Below are 21,131 nucleotides of genomic sequence, written 5' to 3' on the forward strand. Positions count from 1 at the left end.
TTACGATGTGGATAGGGGGGTGTCCAGCTGTATGAAGTGGGGCCCTCGCATCCTCTGCAGTTGCATCTTCGTCAATTTCTGAGGCTTTCTGTCTCTCGGCTCTGGGGAGCCCTCAATCCTCTGGCTGGCCAGATCCTCCCGGATCTCTCTGAGTATGTCTTCAGCCCGGAGAGGATGTGAAGAGGGGGCCTGGCTGGGTTCCAGGAAGAGGGACCCTTCCTCTTCATCTCCTGAGGAATCCCAGGGGCTTTCCCCAGCAGAGTCCACTTGCGTTGGGGATGAGGGGAGTTGGCCCAGAAATCGGGTCCTGTGAAGGGTTTCCACCACCACATTCCCTCCCCCTGAAGTTCCATCTTCTTCCTCAGACCAGGTGGGAGGGTCTCCCCTGGGAAGACTACTTCCTCTTCGGATGCTATCTTCTGGCAGTTCAGGGGCGCTTCGGCGTTGGGGAGCTTGGGAGTCAGGGGGCTGGGGACGCAAAGGAACATTTCGGAGGTCTAGGTTGGAGAAGGTGAGGCGAGGGTCCCGCCGAAGGGCCCGCATGCGTAGACGGCTGAGAGGAGAGTGGGTTTCCTTAGGGGAGCTTGGAATCAAAGTGCCGTAGCCAGAGTCTGGTGCTGAGGGAGTGTCATCATCTGTGTCTTCCGTCACCACCAGTTGTGGGATAATGGTTGAGAACTCAGGAGTCCTACAATTTATAGCGAATGATCAGAGTCAGAGGTCTAGGGGTCAACTTCAAGTCCAGGAAATCTCCCTTGACCACTCATTCTAGAAATAGCCCCTCAGGACCTATTTCAGTTTCACCTATACACAGCACTGTGTATGTTTCTCATTCCTTGGCTAGACTATAAGCTTAAAGACAAGGACTGCCTCTGAACCATTTTAGGCAAAGCATCTAGGCTAGCCCTTGATCAAGGTTATCACCAGCTGTGGGTTATTTTTTCTCCATACCAACCATGCTGTTAAATTGCTGTGTAATCCTGGGTAATCAACCCTCTTACCCTCTGGACTGGCTGTATCCCTGCAGTTCTGACATTCTGCAAGTCCATACTCACCTTCATTCTCTGACCCTGGCGTGGGAGCCTGTTCCTCTCTAGCACTTCGAATCTCTTGTTTCCTTTACCTCGTGTCAGTTCTGCTCTGGCTCACCCCATGGGCTGCCTCATTCAACCCTTTACAAGGCAGATGCCAACGTACTTGCCTCCAACCTGTAGCCTGGGTTCCTTGATCTAGTTAGTTCCAAACTCCCCAAAAGTTGGAATTCCATTTCTCAGCCTCAAGAGTCCCTTCTCTTTCCCTCCTTAACCTGCAGCCTCCCTACTTACCTCCCCTCTGCGTTGCTCTGAGAGCCCTCTAGGGAAGGACTGGAGGACCTGGTGCCTGAGGACTCCTGGTCCCGATAGAGGGCCAGAAGTTCTCTCTTCTGCTGAATGTACTCTTCTGTCTTCAATTTCTGCAGAGCGACCTGGGGTGGAAATAACTTCAATATTAAGAGCTATCAAAGGTTGAGTGCTTGTTATATGTCAAGCATCACAACATGCAGTTTTATCTATCATTTACACATTATCTTATTAATCTTAGTAGCCCTGCTGGAGCTGTGAGTTAGATGTTGGGGTATTCTGTCTAAGAAAGATGAGGCTGTCTACTCCCTGTAAAGATTTAGCCTTAGAAACTTATATAGAGTCATGACAGTATTTTTTGTTTTAATTTTTCCATGAACTTTTTTTGTTTTGTTTTTATTTTGAATTATGTGATAGTTTACATGGGAGAACATTAGCTTTACATTCATCCTATCCTATATCTTTTCATTGCCATGGTTACAATCCCCTCCATGCATCATCAAACAACCAAAAGATACACCCTATAAGCCTGCCTCCTGGCCACCAGCACACAGCCCCTCTCCCTCCCTGAGTCTAGAGTCCCCAGCTGCTCCATCTCTCCATGTCCATCATCTTTGCCATCACTGCTTCTCTGGTTAGGGTCCTGCACTCCACTCCTCTCCCTTGATGGTCCCAGTGACCTCCTCTCCTGGACTGCAAAGTCAGCCAGTCCCCTCCTTTTGCTACAACATGTCTCCCTTTACATTTTCAACACTCACAGTCAGTCCTGATAGCAATTATTCACTATTGTACCACAAGAGTCTTATCCCCATCTCCTTTCATCAGCCCCATCCAGGCAGATTGGAAACCACTCAGTGGAGATTCTACCCCATCCCATACCCTGCAGAACTAGGCTCCCTCTTGAAAGCTTGTAAGGCTGTCACTTCTTGCCTTTGTAGCAGCCCCCACCCCTTTTTTGGTTAGCCAATGTCTAAGTTGCTCATTTCTGTCAACCAATGGCAGTGTTTTGCTTTGCTTTTTTAACTGCTGAGAAACAGAAACTGAAAAGTTAAATAACTTGCCCACGATCATACAGTTAGAAAGTGAATGGAGCCAGGATCTGAGCTTCCTGTGGTCCTGGGACTGTAGAGTTGGTGCTAGGGTGAGGTGGGGTGATCAGAATGCCCCCTTTACCTACAGAGTTCTTTTCACTTCTCATGTCCTCTTGGCAAAGCCCTGTATCAAGTCCGCCCCACCCCCACCTTTGGGAAGCCCACCCTGATTGGTGATGATGATGCTATAAATGCTCTGAATAGTGCTGGGTTCTCAGGCTGCTCCTGCAACAGCATCTCTCCCCCACCCCCCACCCCCACCGGAGCCTCTACCCTGAAGCAGGAGGAGCAGGAAGGCAGAGGGTGGGTAGGGCAGGCTTTGCCCTGAGCTAAGGCCTCTGCTGTCCTTTGGAGGGATGAGGTCCCTAGAGGCATGAGGAGAGGGCACTTTATAGTTCCTGTTTTCCTCCCTCAACATTGTCATCCAGGTGTCATCAGAAGGTAATAGTGACATCTGAGAAGCAGATTACCAAGCACCTTCAAGGGCACATGGTCACCTGGGACACAGTTTCCACCCTGCATGGGTATTAGCCTAATTTGTAGATGAAAATGAGACTTAAGGAAATGGAATGACTTGTTCAAGGTCACACAGCTGGGGAGAAGCAGAGCTGGGACTTGCTCTCAGGGTCCTAGTTCAGTAACTACACTGCTCTTCAAGCTGCAACCTTAAAGGGCAAAGAGCTACCATAGGGGAGCAGATAGGAGGAGGGCAGGCAGTGGAACAGGACAAATTGATAGTGGATGGAGGCTTGGCAAAGGGACAGGGGATGGTGGCTGCTTGTGGGCAGTGCTAATTTCAGTTAAATTATTGAAGTACTTCCATTCTGGTTGCTGCCTGATCCTTCTACCTCCCTTCCCTGGTACCTACCCACCTACCCCATGGTCCAATAGCTAAAGGTAACATAGCAAATGAAGCAGCAGGGGACGCCAGGACTGGGCTGCAATGCTCCATTCTGAATGGTTACTGTCCATACAACACAGGCCGTAAAATACAAAGGGGCTTCTAAAAGTTTGTGGAAAACTGGAATTAAAAGATAATGGAATTTTTCCATGAGCATTTTGAAGCCTCCTTGTGAGATACCTGGACTTATCCAAAGCTTCCCAGAAATAGAAGAGCTATGTTGAGGAAATGAATGAATAGGAAAATGATGTTTTGTTAAGTGCCATCGAGTCAGTTCCAGCTCATAGTGATCTTGTATCAGGTTTCTGAGGAGTAGCTGGTGGGTTTGAACCACCAACCTTGGGGTTAGCATTCCAGAGCTTATCCTACAGTGCCACAGCAGGACTCCAGGGAAATGATATCAAGCTTATATCTCCAATTCGTCTTTCCCCACCTTGAGTGCAAAGCAGTGTAAAGATCCTTAACAGTCTCATAAGGTTTGATCTGATGACCAGAGCCATCAGCACACCTGGGGCTACAAGCACAACTTAGCCAGACCCTGTGCCCACCTCCTTCCACAGGCTTTCTCTTCCATCTCAGCATGGGGTCTAGGGAGAAATAACCATAAAAGAGGATCCACCTGGGAGTGTGGAAGGAGTTATACTTGGGAGTAGGGCAACCTACTTGTCCTGCTGGGGAGCCACACCCTTCTGGCCCACGTGACCCAGATTCAATTATGTGTCTAGGGTGTCCAGCATAGGGATGCGTGTGAAGGGGAAAATAGCTGTGAGGAACATTCAGTGACAGCATTTCCACTGGTCGCTGTTTCTCTAAATTTGTCCCTTGTCCTACCCAGAGATCAGCACTTGGGCACCAGGGAAAGAGGCTGTCTGAAGTGCCTTTCTGCTACCCTCTGAGGGGCTTCTTGACTATTCTTGCAGGTTGGCTAAGAGGAAACATGAAGGGTAGGGCGGGAAAGGAAAAGGGAATGGTCACCTGAGCAAGAATGTGATTTCTGCTCGCTCCTCACAGCAGGAAAAGGAAGGGAGGGCTGCCCAAGAGCAAGGCTCTTTTTCCTTTTGTTCTGCTGGGGATCAGAGCCTTGAGAGGAAACACCTTATCTACCTACTGCCTCTGGAGAGGCTCCCAAATTCTGAGCACAGTTCCCCATCACTGGACTGGAATTAACCTCCAGATAATCCCCACTGACTTTCTGAGCTACAGATGTAGTGGTATACCCGAGCAATAATGACCACACCGTTCTTCTACTGATGCCAATAACCACCAGTTGCCATGGAGCTGATTCTGATGCCTGGTGACCCTATGTGTGTCAGAGTAGGCCTGTGCTCCACAGGATTTTCAATGGCTGATTGTTCGGAAATTAGGACTTTCTTTGCACATCTTATTGACTCTAATGATGGCAATAACTTACATTTATAAAGAGTCCATTAAGTGCTTGGTCTTGTGCCAAGTAGTGTATAAACATAATTCTCCCATCTACCCTGCAAGTCTGTCAGTTTGTCCTACTGTGGTGGCTTGTATATTGCTGTGATGCTGGAAGCTATGCCACCAGTATTTGAAATATCAGCAGGGTCACCCATGGTAGACAAGTTTCAGTAGAGCTTCCTAAGACAGACTAGGAAGAAGGAGAAGCGAATTACTTCTGAATGTTTGTTGTTGTTGTTGTTAGGTGCCATTGAGTTGGTACCAACTCATAGCAACCTTATGCACAACATAGGGCCAACCTCACAATTGTTGCCACACTTGACCCCATTGCTGCTGCCACTGTGCCAACACATCTCGCTGGGGGTCTTCCTCTTTTTCTCTGACCTTCCATTATGAATAGCAACAGAACATTGTTAGATACAGTGCAGGAAAATGAAAATATTATGAATAGTATCAGAATAGTATCAGTTATAGTGCTGGAAGAGGTGGATCACGACAAGCTATGGATAACATTGTGAAGAATGGGTATTCCAGAACACTTACTTGTGCTCATGAGGAATCTATACGTAAACCAAGAGGCAAGTTTTAGAACATGAATCTATGCATAAACCAAGAGGCAGTTGTCAGAACGGAACAAGATGATACTGAATGGTTTAAAATCAGGAAAAGTGTGTGTCAGGGTTGTATTCTTTAACCATAATTATTCAATTTGTATTCTAAACAACTAATCCAAGAAACTGGATTATATGAAGAAGAACATGGCATCAGGATTGGAGGAAGACTTATTAACAAACTGTGATACACAGATGGTACAACCTTACTTGCTGGAAGGGAAGAGGACTTGAAGTATTTACTGATGAAGATCAAAAACCTCAGTCTTCAGCATGGATTGCACTTCAATGTAAATAAAACAAAAATTCTCACAACTAGACCAACAAGTACATAATGATAAATGGAGAAAAAAGATTGAAGTTGTTGAAGACTTCATTTTGCTTGGATCTACCATAAACACTCATGGAAGCAGCAGTCAAGAACTCAAATGACATATATTGCATTAGGAAAATCTACTGCAAATTGCTGTTGTTAAGTGCCATAGAGCCAGTTCTGACCCATAGCGACCCTGTTTAGGGTTTCTGAGGAGCAGTTGGTGAGCTTGAACCACCAACCTTGTGGTTGAAATCAACTTTGCAGTCCAATGCTCAACCCACAGCGCCACACCAGGACTCTTTTTAAAGTGTTCAAGAGCAAAGATTAAGTTTGAGGACTAAGATGCATCTGACTCAAGCCATGGTATTTACAGTTGCCTCATATGCATGTGAAAGTTGGGCAATGAATAAGGAAGATCATTAGAAGAATTGATGCATTTGAGTTATAGTGTTGGAGAAGAATATTAAAAGTACCATGGACAAATAAATCTGTGTTGGAAGAAGTACAGCCAGAATGCTCCTTAGAAATCAGGATGGTAAGACTCTGTCTCCCATGCTTTGGACATATTAGGAAGGACCAGTGCCTGGAGAAGGACATCATACTTGGTAAAGTGCAGGGTCAGCAAAAGGAGATGGACTGACTCAGTGGTAGCAGCAAAGGGCTCAAATGCAGCAATAATTGTGAGGATGATACAGGACAGACCCTGTTTCATCCTGTGGTGCATAGGGCCACTATGTACCTAACAACAACAACCCTGCATGGTAGTAGTTGTTGTTAAGTGCTGTCGAGTCGTTTCCAACCCATAGCAACCCTGTATGGGGTTTCTGAGGAGTGACTGGTGAGCTTGAACTGCCGACCCAGCAGTTTGAAGCGACTTTGCAGTCCAGTGCATTAACCCATAGTGCCACACCAGGACTCCACCCTACGTGGTAGTTACCATTTATTGGAGCAGTTCCCCAGTTGGGGGACCAGGTTTAGAGAAGTGAAGTAACTTGCCCAAGAGCACAGGTAGCAAATGAGAGAGAGATAGCTGGCTCTGGACCCTCCTTCAGACATTGTCTCCTCTGCCTGACAGCTTTCTCTGTTCCTCTCCGTGGTTCCTTTTCTTCTTCCCATGCTGCTAAATATGGGGAACCAAGATTCAGCTTTCTCCTGCTAAAGATACTAATTTTCTCTAAAAGCTTAACTCACCACTACTTGAACAGCTATGAGTAAATTTACATCCATAGTTCTGATTCTTGGGGATTACTCTATCAAGGGGTCAATAACCTATTAACCCTCTTCAGTTTATAAAGACAGGGCTACTAAAGGTAAAGATTACCTTTAAGAATTCAGTGTGAGGGAACGTTTACTTTTAAGACTTCAATGTGAAACAAACTAAACTCGTTTAGAAGTTTCAGGGTTCTTTGTTTTGCTAAGAGTGGAAGTCCAGAAGTTTCAGTGAATTTTTGGGTTTGATATAAAAACCAACTTCCTTTTTCCCACTAACTTAGAAAGGATTATTTGCATAATAAAATACCAGCAATTTTTAGTAGCCTAATCTGGAGTCCTGATGTGGCGCTGCGGGATAGTGAGCTTGACTGCAAGGTCAGTTTGAGCCTCAAGGTTGGTGGTTCAAACCCATCAGCCACTCCTTGGGAACCTTACACAGGGTCACTATGAGTCAGCACTAACTCCAGGGCACTTAACAACAGCAACAACCACGGGGTTCTAGGAGTCTTGGTGTGGTGCTGTGAGTTAATGCATTGGACTGCAAAGTTGGTTTGAACTGCAAGGTCAGTGGTTCAAGCTCACTAGCCGCTCCTTGGAATTTCTATGGGTCATTGTGGGTCAGAACTGACTTGATGGCACACAACAAGAACAAGAATACGAACAAGATGGGTGTTCTAAGGAGTCCCGGAGTGTTTAAAACTATTAAGGGGACTACTAACTAAAAGGCTGGTCAAACACTGAAAGGTGCCTAGGAACAAGGCCTAGCAAACTGCTTTTGAAATGTAACAGCCTTGATAAGCCTATGGGACACAGTTCTAGTCTCACATACATGGGGCTGCCATAAGTCAGAAATGACTCAACAGCAATGAGTAATGTTTTGTTTTGGGGTTCTAAAGGGAGAAGGTGAGGAGTGGTGGTGTCAAAGAACTAAGAACTGAGGCAAGAGGTCAAAGTTCAGTTGGGGGGGTGGGGAAATGGGAAAGAAAAGAGGCTGCCTGCCAGTAATGGCCACTCCAATTTAGGATGGGGAGTGCTGGTTCTCGGAACACTGATGCCAGTTTGTGGTTTTGTTCTCTAGCTCCCCTATACCCACAGCCTTTAGTAACACCTGCTTAGCCATAGGATGGTAGTGATAGCCAGTTGTTGTTGTTGTTTAGTACCATAGAGTCAGTTCCGACTCATCGTACAGGTGGTTTCTGAGGCTGTAAATCTTTAAGGGAGCAGAAAGCCTCATCTTTCTCCCGCAGAACAGCTCATAGTTTCGAACTGCCGACCTTGAGGTTAGCAGCCCGATTCGTAACCACTACTCTACCAGAGCTCCTTAGTGATAGCCAGTAGCTAGTCAGTTTTGCCTGTTTCCACATAAGAGAGCTGTGTTTAGGCTCAAGAAGTAGTATGGAGAGAAGGCAGCTAATAAGCAGAGAAAGATGTATGCGCTGAGCCTGGAAAGGGGTTAGACCAGAGGGAAGACCATTTTTGCCACATAAACTATGCATCCTTCTCTACTCTAAAGCCTTGGAAACCCTATACAGGGTCACTGTGAGTTGGAGCCGACTCGACGGCAACTTAATAACAACAGCAACAACCCTCTCCAGTCTGGTTCCCTACCCTTACCCCAGAATGTCAGCAACATCTGGCTGGGGCAGCCTGGGCTTTCTGGGAACCACTGCCATCTTATTTAGCTACCCAGCTCCTCAGGGCTGGAGGGCACACACTCTTGAGGTTCCATCTTTCATTCTTTTTTCTCACCTGAACTCCAGGCCCATGTTTCCACATTTCCAAACGCCCCTAAGAAATCTCTACTTGGCTATCTCCTCCTCCTACAATTTCAAAGTGCTTGTGTTTAAAACTAAATATTATAATCTAGCCTCACTCCTCCCTGGAAGCAACAACTAAACAAACAAGTTTCCCTTTCTAATTACAGCCATGCCTTGTTTAATGTCCATGATGTGTTCTGTGAGATAGGTGTTACGTGATTTGGATGCTGTGCAGACATGCTTAAATCACGAGCACAAGCATACATTGATTTACCACCTAGGACTCTACCCTGGTGTTAATCTTTGTTTCCCACTTTCAAACAGATGCTTCTCCTTTGCCTCTTGCCACTGTTCTCACTAGCACTAGTTTTGCTTCATTTGGGAGCCATGCTGAACTTCGTGGTAATATTTCCGGAAGAAAATCAAATAGAGAATACTACAACACTCAAAAGATGTGTGATATGTGGGATTGGATGCTGCTGCCTACAAACTGGGGCATACACTATTATATGTTGTTACTGTGTGCTGTTGAGTCGGTTCTGACTCATAGTGACTTTGTCTAGGGTTTCTGAGGAGTGACTGGTGGGTTTGAACCACTGACCTTTTGGTTCAAGCTGACCTTTTGGTCCAGGGCATTATCCTGAAGCACCACACCAGGACTCTGTTAGATAACGGTAACCTTCTTATTTGTAAGTAGGGAAAACTCACATGAAAATAAAGATAGAAAATGCAGTACAGTACATACAGAAGTCAGTAATACAGCCATTTACTATGACTATCAAAGTATGCACTATAGGTTGCCATCTGTTTATTGAAATAACTCGAGCCTTTTATGTTTGTTTGCCAACTATTCCTCTTCCAACCCCGCAGGCATTTTCATTAGTGCACTATGTTTATATATATATATATATATTTTTTTTTTTTTTGCAGCAACATGCAACAAATTAGCATAGAGCTTATGATAATATTTCACAGAGGGAGGGAACAGAAGGTGTGTGCGTGCTGTATTTGCATACAAATACAGTATCTATGTACTGTACCATTATATGCCCGGCAGTACAATCACTTTGTATACAAGTGATATCAGCTACACCTGTTGCATGCAGGAAGCTGTTGTGGTTCACTGCGTGCCTTTACATCCACTACGTCCCTCACATCCCGTTCTCTGACTGAACTGTATTATATAACATGATGGGGTTATAGATGTAGTAGGATGTGATTTCTGTCTGTCTGTCCATTGCCAATCCAGTCTTTCAAACAGAAACTTCAGGAAGTGAATCAGCCTTTGTCCTTGAGTAACCTGAGTTACTGAGGATTTACTGAGTGCTGATATCATGCTACCTGCTTAATCTGAATGATTTCTTTGAATCTTCCTTAGGAGGTAAGTCCTGTTTTTATTTATCTCTGTTTTGCAGCTGAAGAAATTGGAGCTTAAGGAAACCACATAATTTATCCAAGCCACACAGTAAGGGGCAGAACTGGAGTCTGAACTTAGATTTTTTTCTGAGTTTATTCTAGAAATTCAATTACACGCTCTATAAAATTCACCTGTCTCTTCCTCCTTAACTTTAAAAAAAAAATTTTTTTTTTCCTTTTTGGCAAAGCCAGGGCACTAAACCTTTGATGGTTTACATTCAGCTAGCACAATAAATCTCCTACCAACAGTATTTCTCCTTCCTTCAGCCCACCTAACCACATTGCTTCCTTGATTCGAAAACCCAAAAAAACACACACTGCTTTGACTATGTCATTCCCTTGCTCAAGATTTGGTGGTGGCCTTCTCTTGTCAATCCAGTGCAATCCACTCTTGTCCAGACCACACTTGTGTATAGCTCTCAAGGTCTTTAGAACATGGCCTCTCATCCCTCTCTCACACATACCCTTTGTTCTAGACTCCAGACAGACCTAGTCATTGTCCTAAAATATAATCTAACCCTTTTGATCCTTGGATTCTTCTGTTCACAGCCTTCTTCATCCTTCAAAGTCCAGCCCATTTGGCTCTCTCGTTCTCTGAACTCCTCTAGCTTTTATTATACAAATCTTTTCACGTCACTCCTCTGCGTAACACTTTTACTAGTTCTGTGCCATCTATGGGACAAAGTTCAAGTTCCTTACCATGATATACAGAGATGAACTTGATCTGGTTGGACTTACCTCCCCGACCTTTCTCCTGCTTCACCTCGCTTTCTACTTCATGTCCTAGCAGTATCGAACCACTGTGTTGCTGGTTTTCTCAACAAACACAGCTGCTCCATATTTCAGGCCTTTTAACATTCTGCTTTGTCATTTTGAATACCCTTCTTTGCTACTCTTCTGGACACACTTGTAGACAGCACCCCAAATGGTGCTCAGACATCAGCTCGTCTCTGAAGACTTCTTAACTTGCCTCCCTCTTTACTGCCCCCTAGACCAAATGCATTACTCCTTTTTCTGGGTTAGTTCCATGCTTTGTACATATTTCTATTACTTGTATGCTGATTTGTCTAGTTAGAACACAGCATATATTCTTTGAAAGCAAGAATGCTGTTTTAGTCCTTTTTAATTCTTTAGTACTCAAAGCAGTGCCTGCACACAGCAATTGCCTATAAATGTCTATTGGGTGGAAGATAAAGTTTAGGAAGTCATTGCTGAAAGGTGGAGAAACATTTAGGGGATGTTTGGCATGTCTTGGTTTCTCCCAGTAACTAGCACAGTAGCTGGCCAAAGGTTTCCTTCTATCTGCTAACAAATGGTCAAGGTTTTGTCTCCCTTCAGACAGAGGGCTGACAGTTCAGTCTGACACTGCATCTACCCTAGCCTCTCCCTCCTCCTCCTAGCCACTTAGGTTCCATTTCTGAGCACTGGGACCCTTGTGAACCCCTCCCCATACCCTGTGTTCACATACCTGGGCACGCTGAGTCTTTTCCAGCCACTGGGTACACTCTGTGGAATTGGGACAGTGTACAATGAAGGCACTAGAGACACACTGGAATTCAGTGAGGTTGATCACCAGGAAGCTGTCTGGGTGGAGGAGAGGGTCAGCTTCAAGGCCTGGGCTTTGTTGTAGCCCCATCCTGGTCCTTCCTTCCTCCCTTGCTGAGAAGGGAGAAGGGAAATGCCCCCTAGGAAAAGCCTTCGGTGAGAAGACATACTGGGGTCTCGGAGTGGTTGGCACACAAGCTTGTCCAGCATGAGTGGGGGGCGGATGACTTTGACTTTGTCTGCCTTGCGTTGGGGCTTGGTCACCAGGAGCACGTCAGAGAAGAGGAACAGATGAGCGTCCAGCTGGGAGGGCAGGGGATATAGACAAGGCTCAGCTGGAGCAGGGGAAGGGCTGTTAGGGGATGGGGGCTCATACAAAAGGGTATACATGAGTGGGTTCACACATACACCAGGCAAGTGATGAACTATGGGATGCTAAAGCTTGATCCAAACTGTAGCTTCATAGGTTGGGAAAGTAGTTGGCTCAGGGTCATACAAATAATCAGAACTTAGCCAGAACCACATCCTCTTTCAACACACACACACACACACACACACACACACACACACACACACACTCACACCCCCTTTCCATTTTCAGCTTTTCTGTTTCTTGGGTCCCATCCTTTCTCTTCATTTCATCTCCTCCCCACATCTCCCTCACCTTGCCTTCTCGTCCCTCCTTCACTCGAACGTATCCCTCCAATAGTAGCTGCCTGGTATGCTCAGCGGCAACCCCTACCATGGGAGAAGTCAGGTCCAGGGTGGAGAAGGGACGCAGGTTCTGAGGGACATAGAGGGAAGAGGTTCAGGGGACAGGCAGGGTTTGTTTTCAAATCCCAGCCAAAGGCGGCCTCTATTCCACCACCAGCCCCTTCTCTCTCCAGTTTTCCTTTCTTGGCGGGAAAACAACTGCTCTACCTCCTTCTTACTCTTGAATTCTGCCCCTTGGGCCCTCACCACCCAGAAGAACCGTGGGCACACCTCATCTGTGGTGCCAAAACACACCCTTTATCTCTAGGCCTCTACTCCATCCATTTCCCTGGGCCCCACTTTTTCTGAGCCCTCTGCTCTCTCTCACCTTCTCCACCTCCTCACTGGATGGTTCCAGCACTTCATAGGCCCCAATACGTTGGGTAGCAGCCACCAAGCTCTCGTGATCCTCACCTTGGCGGACCTGCCTGTTGATGTATCTCAAGAACGACTCCACTTCTAGAATCTAGGAGGTGAGGAGGCACCGCGAGAGGAGGCACAGCTCAGTTCTGAACCTTGTACACCCTAACCAATCATCCACAGCCACAGCACCCTAAACAGGTAGACCCCATAAGTGTCCACTGTCACACACACATGAGAAAAGACATTACCCCCAAAAGATCCCAACCAATTTCCTGGATCCCCAACTCCCGAGATCCCTGGTCCAGCTAGGGCACTTACCATGGCATTCAGAGCCTCTTGGGCTCGGGCCTCAGGACTCCTCTTGAGAACAGCCTGGAGCAGCAGTGGATATTTGGTGACACGCTGATGGGGCTTGATGAGCAGGTCACCCAGCCTCTGCTTTCCTGAGCAATTGTGCTTCTCACACCACTGCCAGGGGAGGGGCCAAGGGGTCAGAAAGCTTTACGCTCCATCCTGCATCTCATCCATCCTGAACTCAGCCTTGAACCCAGCTGTAGACTGGTATGATACTGTTATCTGGATCTATCCCACCCCTCTTTTCTGGACACTCCCTCTTCCACCTACACCTCTCCCACCTGCACGAAGGTCTGGAAGAGAATGTTGTTGTCTTGCTGCCCCCGGGCATAAGCCATGGTCTGCTTCACCTGTAGGCAGTACTGGACATAGGGCTGAAACCGTTGGCCAAACTGGAGAGACAGATATGGTAGGGAGGGGACAGGCAAGAGGAAGAAGGTCATGAAATACAAGTTATGGTTTCAGAACATCGGATCATGGTGGGGAAAGAGCCTCACACAGGCCTGCTGGCTCCTGCCCATCCCCTACCTCCCACAGTCAAATTCATGGCCAGGTCCATCTCTGTATTTCAAGGAGGTCCCGAGAAACAGACCCATCGCTGCTTTCTGAGTTCCTTCCATCTATAGCCCTGGCCGTGCCCGATTACTCTTACTGCCCACTCTCCTACCATCAATAATTCAGCTGAAACGTTTTCAGGTCGTTGCAGATCCCATTTCACCCTGGTGGGGAGTGGTGGTAGTGAAGGTGGTAACCTGTTCTTGTGGAGATTGTTCCCCCATCTCTTCACCCAACTCAACTTGGTAAGTTTCCTCACTAGGTAAACTTGTGGAGGAAAGTTTGATTCTGGGAAAACTCTTGTTTTTCTTATTGTTCTTCTTCATGTTTCTAGTGCCCCTACAGTGTTTCCTGTCCTCTGCTCTCCGACCATCCTAAAGAACACCGGTGCCTGCTCCCAGCTGTGTCAATGAATCTCCATAAGATTTTATAGTATAAGTGTAATCTTTCCCCGAAATAGCTGCATTTCCATTATTTCCTATCAGTCTCCAGAAGACCAAATAACATTTGAGACAGAGGTCGTGCTGGCAGAATGAAGGGGAGGAAGTGAAGTGGCATATTAGGGTAGGGACTGTGTCCTGTGGTCCCTCAAATCATGGAGGAATTCAAGGCACATGGGCAAGTCCTACTGACAAGACTCCTCTGGGGTCTCCTGGGTCTGCGCCAACCAGATGTGGCCCTTTCCCATGCCTCACCGTCAGGAAGCCGTTTTGCAGGCTGACAGGGTCCAGAGGCTGGCCTGAAGCTTGCATCTCCTCCAGAGTGGGTCCCAGCACCTCCTCCCAAAAGCTCTGGTGGGCTCGAATCAGGCTGGGGACGTTTCCAAACAGGGTCTCAACTGACACCTGAGGAGGGGACAGCAATATGTCTTTGGCAGGCTCATCATTAGGCAGCACTAGCTGTGGACATGGGATGACCTGGGTCCGGAGGCTGTGTGTGTGGGGCAGGGGGTGGTGGTGGTGGCAGAGGTTAGAAGGCATGAGCCTAGGAGTGGGCCTGAAGAATCGAAGGGCTCCAGCTTTTCCTTCCACCTCTGTGGCCTCAGCAGATGAGTACAGGGGACTGGGGCCTGATTGGGGTCTAGAGCAAGATGAGGTTTAGGGTGGGTAGAAACTGAGGGATGGGGATTCAGACTGTGAGTCCAATCCTTACTCCCTGGGCTCAGTGCTTGGGATGGGCAGGTTTCTTCCCTCTGGTGCCCACTCACTTCCAATAGCAGTCCCACTCGCTGCAAGTTCAGTAAACCGTTGACTAGGAGCTAGACGCAGGGAGAGAAGTGAGGGTTCTTAGACTTCATGCCTCTCAGGACCCCAGCTGATCTCTTCAACATCTCCCACCCTGCCTTCAGTACTGCCTGCCTCTCTCCACAGACTCCAGGCTGGCCTGAAATCAGGGTGCTTGTATCCTGTCCCGCCCTCTTCCAGGAACCCTACCCTTTCTGGCCTGGGAGAATGGGAGCTAGGCAAGAGAGATGGGTAAACAACTGAGGACAGGGTCAGGGCTGGGCTTCAGGGAGACTCACATCTGTCATGATCTTGAGCTTTCTCACGTAGATCACCTCTGTGGTTAGTAACTCCCACAGCGCTTCCTGTTGGTGGCAAAACTCCCGGCTCATCTCCTGACATGCAGATAGTGAGGGTACAGGTGGGATAATGACAAAAACAACAGCAGCTACCTTTTATTAAGTGCTACTGGGCCTGCTTCATAGGTTCTAGACCATAGCTAGTGTTGTTCTGACTCATGGAGATGCCATGTGTGCAAGGTTTTCTTGGTTATAATCTTAACAGAAGCAGATCACTTGGTCTTTTCTTGATGTGGTACCAGTGGATGGGTTCAAACCATCAAACTTTAGGCTAGCAATTGAACATAAATCATTTTTGTCACTTACAGATCTTTTGGTACTTTGGCAGATATTTTAAACATGTATATATGTGATCTTTTAATCCTCAAACCAATCTTTTAGCGTGTAGTGGTGGTACGCCATGGAGTGAGATCTGACTCATAGTGACCCTGTATAAGGTTTCCAAAGCCGTAAATCTTTTATTTCTTTCTTTAAATGTTTTATTGCGAATTATGTGATACTTTACATGGGAGAACATTAGTTTTACATTCATTCTATCTTTTATCGTTTCATTGCCATGGTTACAATCCCCTCCATGCATCATCAACCAACCAAAGAGTATACCCTACAAGCCTGCCCCCCTGTGTGTCAGCACACAGCCCCTCTCCCTCTCTGGGTCTAAAGTCCCCAGCTGTTCCATCTCTCCACATCATTGTCTCTACCTCCCTCTCAGGCATCACTGCTTCTCTGGGTAGGGCCCCATTCTCTGCTCTTCTCCCTTCAAGGTCCCAGGGACCTCCGCTCCTAGATTGCAAGTTAATCACTCCCCTCCTTGCTATAAAACGTCTACCTTTATTTACATTTCCAACCCTCACAATCAGTCCTGATAACAATTATTCACTATTGTATCACAAGAGACCTATCCGCATTTCCTTTCATCAGCCCCGCCTAGACAGATTGGATACTACTCAGTGGAGATTCTACCTTCCTCCACGCCCTCTGGATCTAGGCTCCCTCTTGAAAGCTTGTAAGCCAGTCACTTCTTGCCTTTGTAGCCCTCCCCCCGCCACCCCATTTTGGGTAGCCAATGTCCAAGTTGCCCATCGCTGTCTACTCTGTGTATGGAGGGGGTAGGAATGATCCTTGCTGTAAAGATTTGTTCCCTCTTTTGAGCTACTGCATCCATAGGTGTAGGTCAAGTTCATCAAATTGTATCAGATTACTCTTTTTTTCCCTCTTCTTTCTTTTTCTAGTTGAGCTCTGGTCATCCAGCCATTGAAGCCAGGTCAAGTGGGTATTATCTGCAAGTGTTGGTGTTCTTGTGCATATGCCCTCTCTTCTTATCAGCTGAATGCTTCACTCTCTACTCTAGTCCAAAGCTGTAAATCTTTACGGGAGCAGAAAGCCTCATCTTTCTCCCATCGAACAGCTGGTAGTTTCAAAATGCTGACCTTGAGGTTAGCAGCCCAACTCGTAACCACTACGCTACCAGGGCTCCTTCCAGCGTGTGGGTGATATTATCCCTATTTTATAGAGGAGGCAGCTGAAGCTCAAGAGAATCTCACTGTCTTGACTAGGGCCTTACTTGTTGTTCAGTGCTGTTTAATCAGGTCTGACTCATAGTGACCCTGTATAGGGCTTCCAAGGAGTGGCTGGTGGGTCTGAACTGTCGACCTTGTGGTTAGCAGTCCAGTGCTGATCCTACAGTGCCATACCCGGACTCCAAGGTCTCACTTTGTTGTTGTTATTAAGTGCTATTGAGTCAGTTGCGACTCATAGCAACCCTGTATAGGGTTTCCAAGGAGCAGCTGGTGAGTTTGAACTGCCGACCTAGAGGTTCAAACCAACCTTATGGTCCAGTGCTTATCTTACAGCACCACACCAGGACTCCGAATTCTCACTGTTGTTGTTAAGTATCTTCAAGTCAGTTCTGACTTACAGTAGGATTTCTGAGGAGCGGATGGTGAGTTTGAACTGCCAACCTTGTGGTTCAAACTGACCTCGCATGCCAGTACTTATCCTATAGCACCATACCAGGATTCCAAGGTCTACTAGTAAGAGGTAAAACCAGGATTTGAACCTAGAACTGACTGTCTCCATATGACCCCACTTCCCAAGGACTTTCCCTCTTTCCAGAGCAGAACTGAGAGTGTGAATCTGTGTCTATAACAATGTGGAGACAGACAGGGTTAAAAGCCCACCTTGTGCCCAGGCACCAGCTCCCTCCAGGACTTTTCAGTGTCCAGGTTGCTGTCACTGCCCTCCCCTATCTCCCAGTGTCTCCGGTCCTCAGGGGGCAGGCGGGGCATCCCAAACATACTGAAGATCTTCAGCCGCCTCTCCAGCTCACGGGTCTTGGTGACCTCCTAGGGGAGTCGAGAAAGGGATCAGCCCTAACCACAGCTGTGTCACCAGCCACCTGGTTTGGGAGACCTTTGTGTATTTGTGAATCTGGGAAGCAGTGGGAGGTGGCAAGTAACACTGAGTATGAGTAGGGACACGAAGGCCTCGGGGACAGGGATCAACTCCAGCTGGGATGGCAGCAGAGAGGACAGTGCTCTGGAACATGGACAGAGACTCCTTGGCCTACAGAAAGGCTTCTTTCTGCAGGGGCCTGACTTTGGCCCTCTGGCCAGATATATTCCTTCCTGGAGTTTCCTAAGACAGACTCCTGGGAGGAGGAATCAGAATGGATCTTGTAGCAGGATTTAGGGGCCAGTGGTCTTAGCCAACATTTCATATAAGCCTTTTCTTGAGGCAACATGGCTTAAATTTGACAAATAACTTTTTTTTTGGTATGAAATAATGTGAACAAAAATATTCCTTCCCCTGCCTCCTGAAAGGGTAAGGCTCACGGGTGGGGTGAAGGATGCAATGAGGCGAGAGGATAGAGTAAGGATACTTGGGTTTCACAATATGAGATAGTTTTAAAGAACTGGAAGTTTAATATTAACAGTTTATCCTTTAAACTATGTCAAAAATGTCTTCAAAGTCACTGGGTCTAATGGTATGGACCAAGTAGAGTAGAGACAGACCTCCAAGGGGGTTTCTAGGCAGAGCTGTAGCTGATTTTTTGGAGGGGCTCCAGGCAGAGACAACACCACCTTGTGCTCTCTGCCCCTGGGGTTTGCTAGGTCTGATCATGGGGGTAGGAGAAGAGGGACCCCTTACCTTGAACTTGGGGGTGTAAGGTACACCATGTCGCTTCTCAGGGTCTGGTTCCCATAGCCTCATGGGAGACTTACCCCGGGACTGGCCAGAGCTCTTGGTAAACAGGCCGTAGTTTTGGAGACGGCGATGACTGGGATCCTGGGGGAGGAGCAGGGTAAGTAGTAGGGGTCCCTTCCTTCCCTTACAAGTCCCAGACAGATAGTGGGAGGCTAGGCTTGGCTCCAGGAGTTCTGGTGTGGCACTGCAGGATAAAGCGCAGGACCGCGAGGTCGGTTTGAACCACAAGTTTGGTGGTTCAAACTCACCAGTTACTCCTTGGAAACCCTATCAGAATCGCTATGACTTGCAACAGACTTGATGACACTTAACAACAACAACAACAACAACAACAGCCTTGGCTCCAGACATGGTTTATTCTGCCAAGTTGGGTTGGCTCACTTCTCCCCTCAAACCAGTTTGGTGTGGCTGTTCCTGCTCTGAGTCACAGCTGCAGCTACCAGCGAGGCCAAGCTGAGCTGGGCAGGGACATGTCGACCTGGCTCCCCAAGTAAGCCTGGAGGTAGAGGCCTGGCCTCCCCCAGAGCTGGAGCACATGCAGATGCCTGCCCTGCACACGTGTGCTCTGGGCACCATAGGCATGCACCGACAGTACCCAGGGCATACTGCATCTGGGTCCCATGATCCTTTCCAGTCAGTGGCCAGCCTTTCTCACACGTGGAGAAGAGGGCACATACATGCACAGCCTCTTCCTTGTGGCATCAGTCAACCTCCCATCCAGCTGGGAGTGGCTGCTCTTCCGTGTGAGAGGTCTAGGCCATAGCTGAGTCCTCTCCCGGGCAGGCCTAGTCACATTCCTTGATCAGCCTGTGGCCTGAATTACTCCACATACTTCCTAGTCTCCCTTTCCACCCTCAGCATGGACAAGTTCCCACTGTCTTCTTCCTGAGAACCAAATCCTCATCCAGAGATACTGGGGATACCCCAGCAGGAAGCAGTTCTCAAGATGAAAGGGAAGCCTGTAGGCTGAGGGGAAGACCCAGTCCATTTCCACACCCCTTTCTTTGGTGAAGATTGGAGGTGGGCCAGGAGGTGGGGCCAGGGTGGAGCCAAAGTAGGCCCCAATAACCCCCAACTTGTAAAGTATGGACACCCTGAACTTTTTTGCTCTGTTTCCAGCCCTGACTCAGGGGGGCAGGTCTCAGGGAGCCCACACACTCCTACTGGGCGGTACCAATCCAGGGGTTTCGTGAATTTACCCCACTACCCTCACCAGCTCTGTGCCTCAGACCTGTTTAACAGCACCTCCTCTGTGGGCCTGGCTTCTCCCGTTGTCTACCTGCAGTACCTGCTCAGGCTGCTGAGTCCTGGGAGCCTGATTCAGGCACTACCTTTCTCCCTGGCAACTCAGTAAAGAAGAGTGAGGGTAAGGGACAGGAATAGAGCAACCCACTAACTTGTAAGGGGACAGAGACATGAAAGTCTGGGTGTCCTCCCTCCTGCCTCACCCAGGTCATCTTGAGGGCACTGCCTGGGGAGCAGCTTGGACTCACCGGGACAACACCTCCTCGGGGGTAGAGACTGCCAGCAGTGCTCTGGGTGGAGGCCCCATGCCGGCCCCCATAAGTCTCGATGCGAGAGGCCACAAGGCCTTGGAGGAGGCCCTTATCTGGAGGGCCAAGGGCCTGCATCCTGTCTCTCATGGATCACCTCCAAAGGGTCATAGCTCCAGTGTACAGGAAAAGGGGCTCCCCCAACGCTGCCAGAGAGAAAAGAAAGGAATGGAAGGGCTAGGTCAGTGAGTGGTTGGTACTAAGCCTAGATCAGTGGGTGGCTCCAGTCTGGGGACCCACGGGTTGAAGGAGGGACATGGAATTAGAAAGAGAGGGCCAAGGACTTGGCCACTCTGTGTGTGTGTGTGTGTGTGTGTGTGTGTGTGTACGGGGGCATGGCAGTTGCATCGGGGGTGGGGTATGCCCAGGCACTGGGTAGAAAGCCCTTTGGAGATAGATCTCCTCCCTATTGTGTGCACATATCAGGGGTACAGACTACTACATTGGTCTCAGAGGTTGTTGTAGCCCTGTGAGTAGCTGGGAACAACAGTCATAGACAGGTTTCTGGCTCTCTGGATGCTCCCAGGTGGGAGAATTTCTCTGGCATTCACTCCTCACAGGTAGCCTGAAGAAAAGAGTGGGAGGGTGATTGATTGTCCAAACCACTGTTTGTTTTTGTCCAGACTGCATGCTAAGAATGGTTTCTACATTTTTAAATGGCTGTTAAAAACAAAAATAAGAATATTTCATGACATGTGAAAATGATATGACAGTCCAATGTCAATGCCCATAAATAAAGTTTTAGTGGAACACAGCCACATTTCTTCATTTACATATTGTCCATGGCTGTTTCTGTGCTTGTCGTGACAGAGATCATAGAAAGTCTGAAATATTTATTATCTGAATAGTTGAAAAGTTGTCCATTTCCTTACTCGTACCCTACTGTACTAAGACAGGAAGGTGAGGTGAGGCAGCTACCAGGTCCCTGGGTGGGAGCACAGTCTATGGCCTTGGACTGCCTTTAGTCTTTCACAACGTTGATTACTCGATTACTCCGTTCCCCTGAACCTGGATAGAGGACCCCCTCCTCCGAGTGGGCGGGGCCTAGAGAGAAGTCGTCTAAAGGGCTATTGGATTCAGTGGCTTGGCATTGGTGCTGCTTCTTCCCTACTCCCCGCCGCAAACCAGGAGGGCCTTGAACCCTCCGCTT

General features: G+C 47.8%; 1 protein-coding gene across 1 annotated transcript; it reads right to left on the bottom strand.

Moving 5' to 3' along the window:
- Positions 1-20,059, bottom strand: PLEKHG6 (pleckstrin homology domain containing, family G (with RhoGef domain) member 6). Its single transcript, XM_006862762.1, has 14 exons — positions 19,922-20,059; positions 18,372-18,509; positions 17,402-17,566; positions 15,162-15,257; positions 14,847-14,897; positions 14,335-14,484; positions 13,366-13,476; positions 13,049-13,198; positions 12,696-12,833; positions 12,279-12,398; positions 11,785-11,917; positions 11,538-11,653; positions 1,326-1,465; positions 1-688 (listed from the first exon to the last, which is right to left on the bottom strand). The coding sequence occupies exons 1-14, from the start codon at positions 20,057-20,059 to the stop codon at positions 1-3; spliced, it is 2,334 nt and encodes a 777-aa protein (XP_006862824.1).
- Between the last annotated feature and the right edge of the window lie 1,072 nt (positions 20,060-21,131).

The sequence above is a fragment of the Chrysochloris asiatica genome, unplaced genomic scaffold, assembly GCF_000296735.1.
Source record: "Chrysochloris asiatica unplaced genomic scaffold, ChrAsi1.0 scaffold00050, whole genome shotgun sequence".
Lineage (NCBI taxonomy): Eukaryota > Metazoa > Chordata > Mammalia > Afrosoricida > Chrysochloridae > Chrysochloris > Chrysochloris asiatica.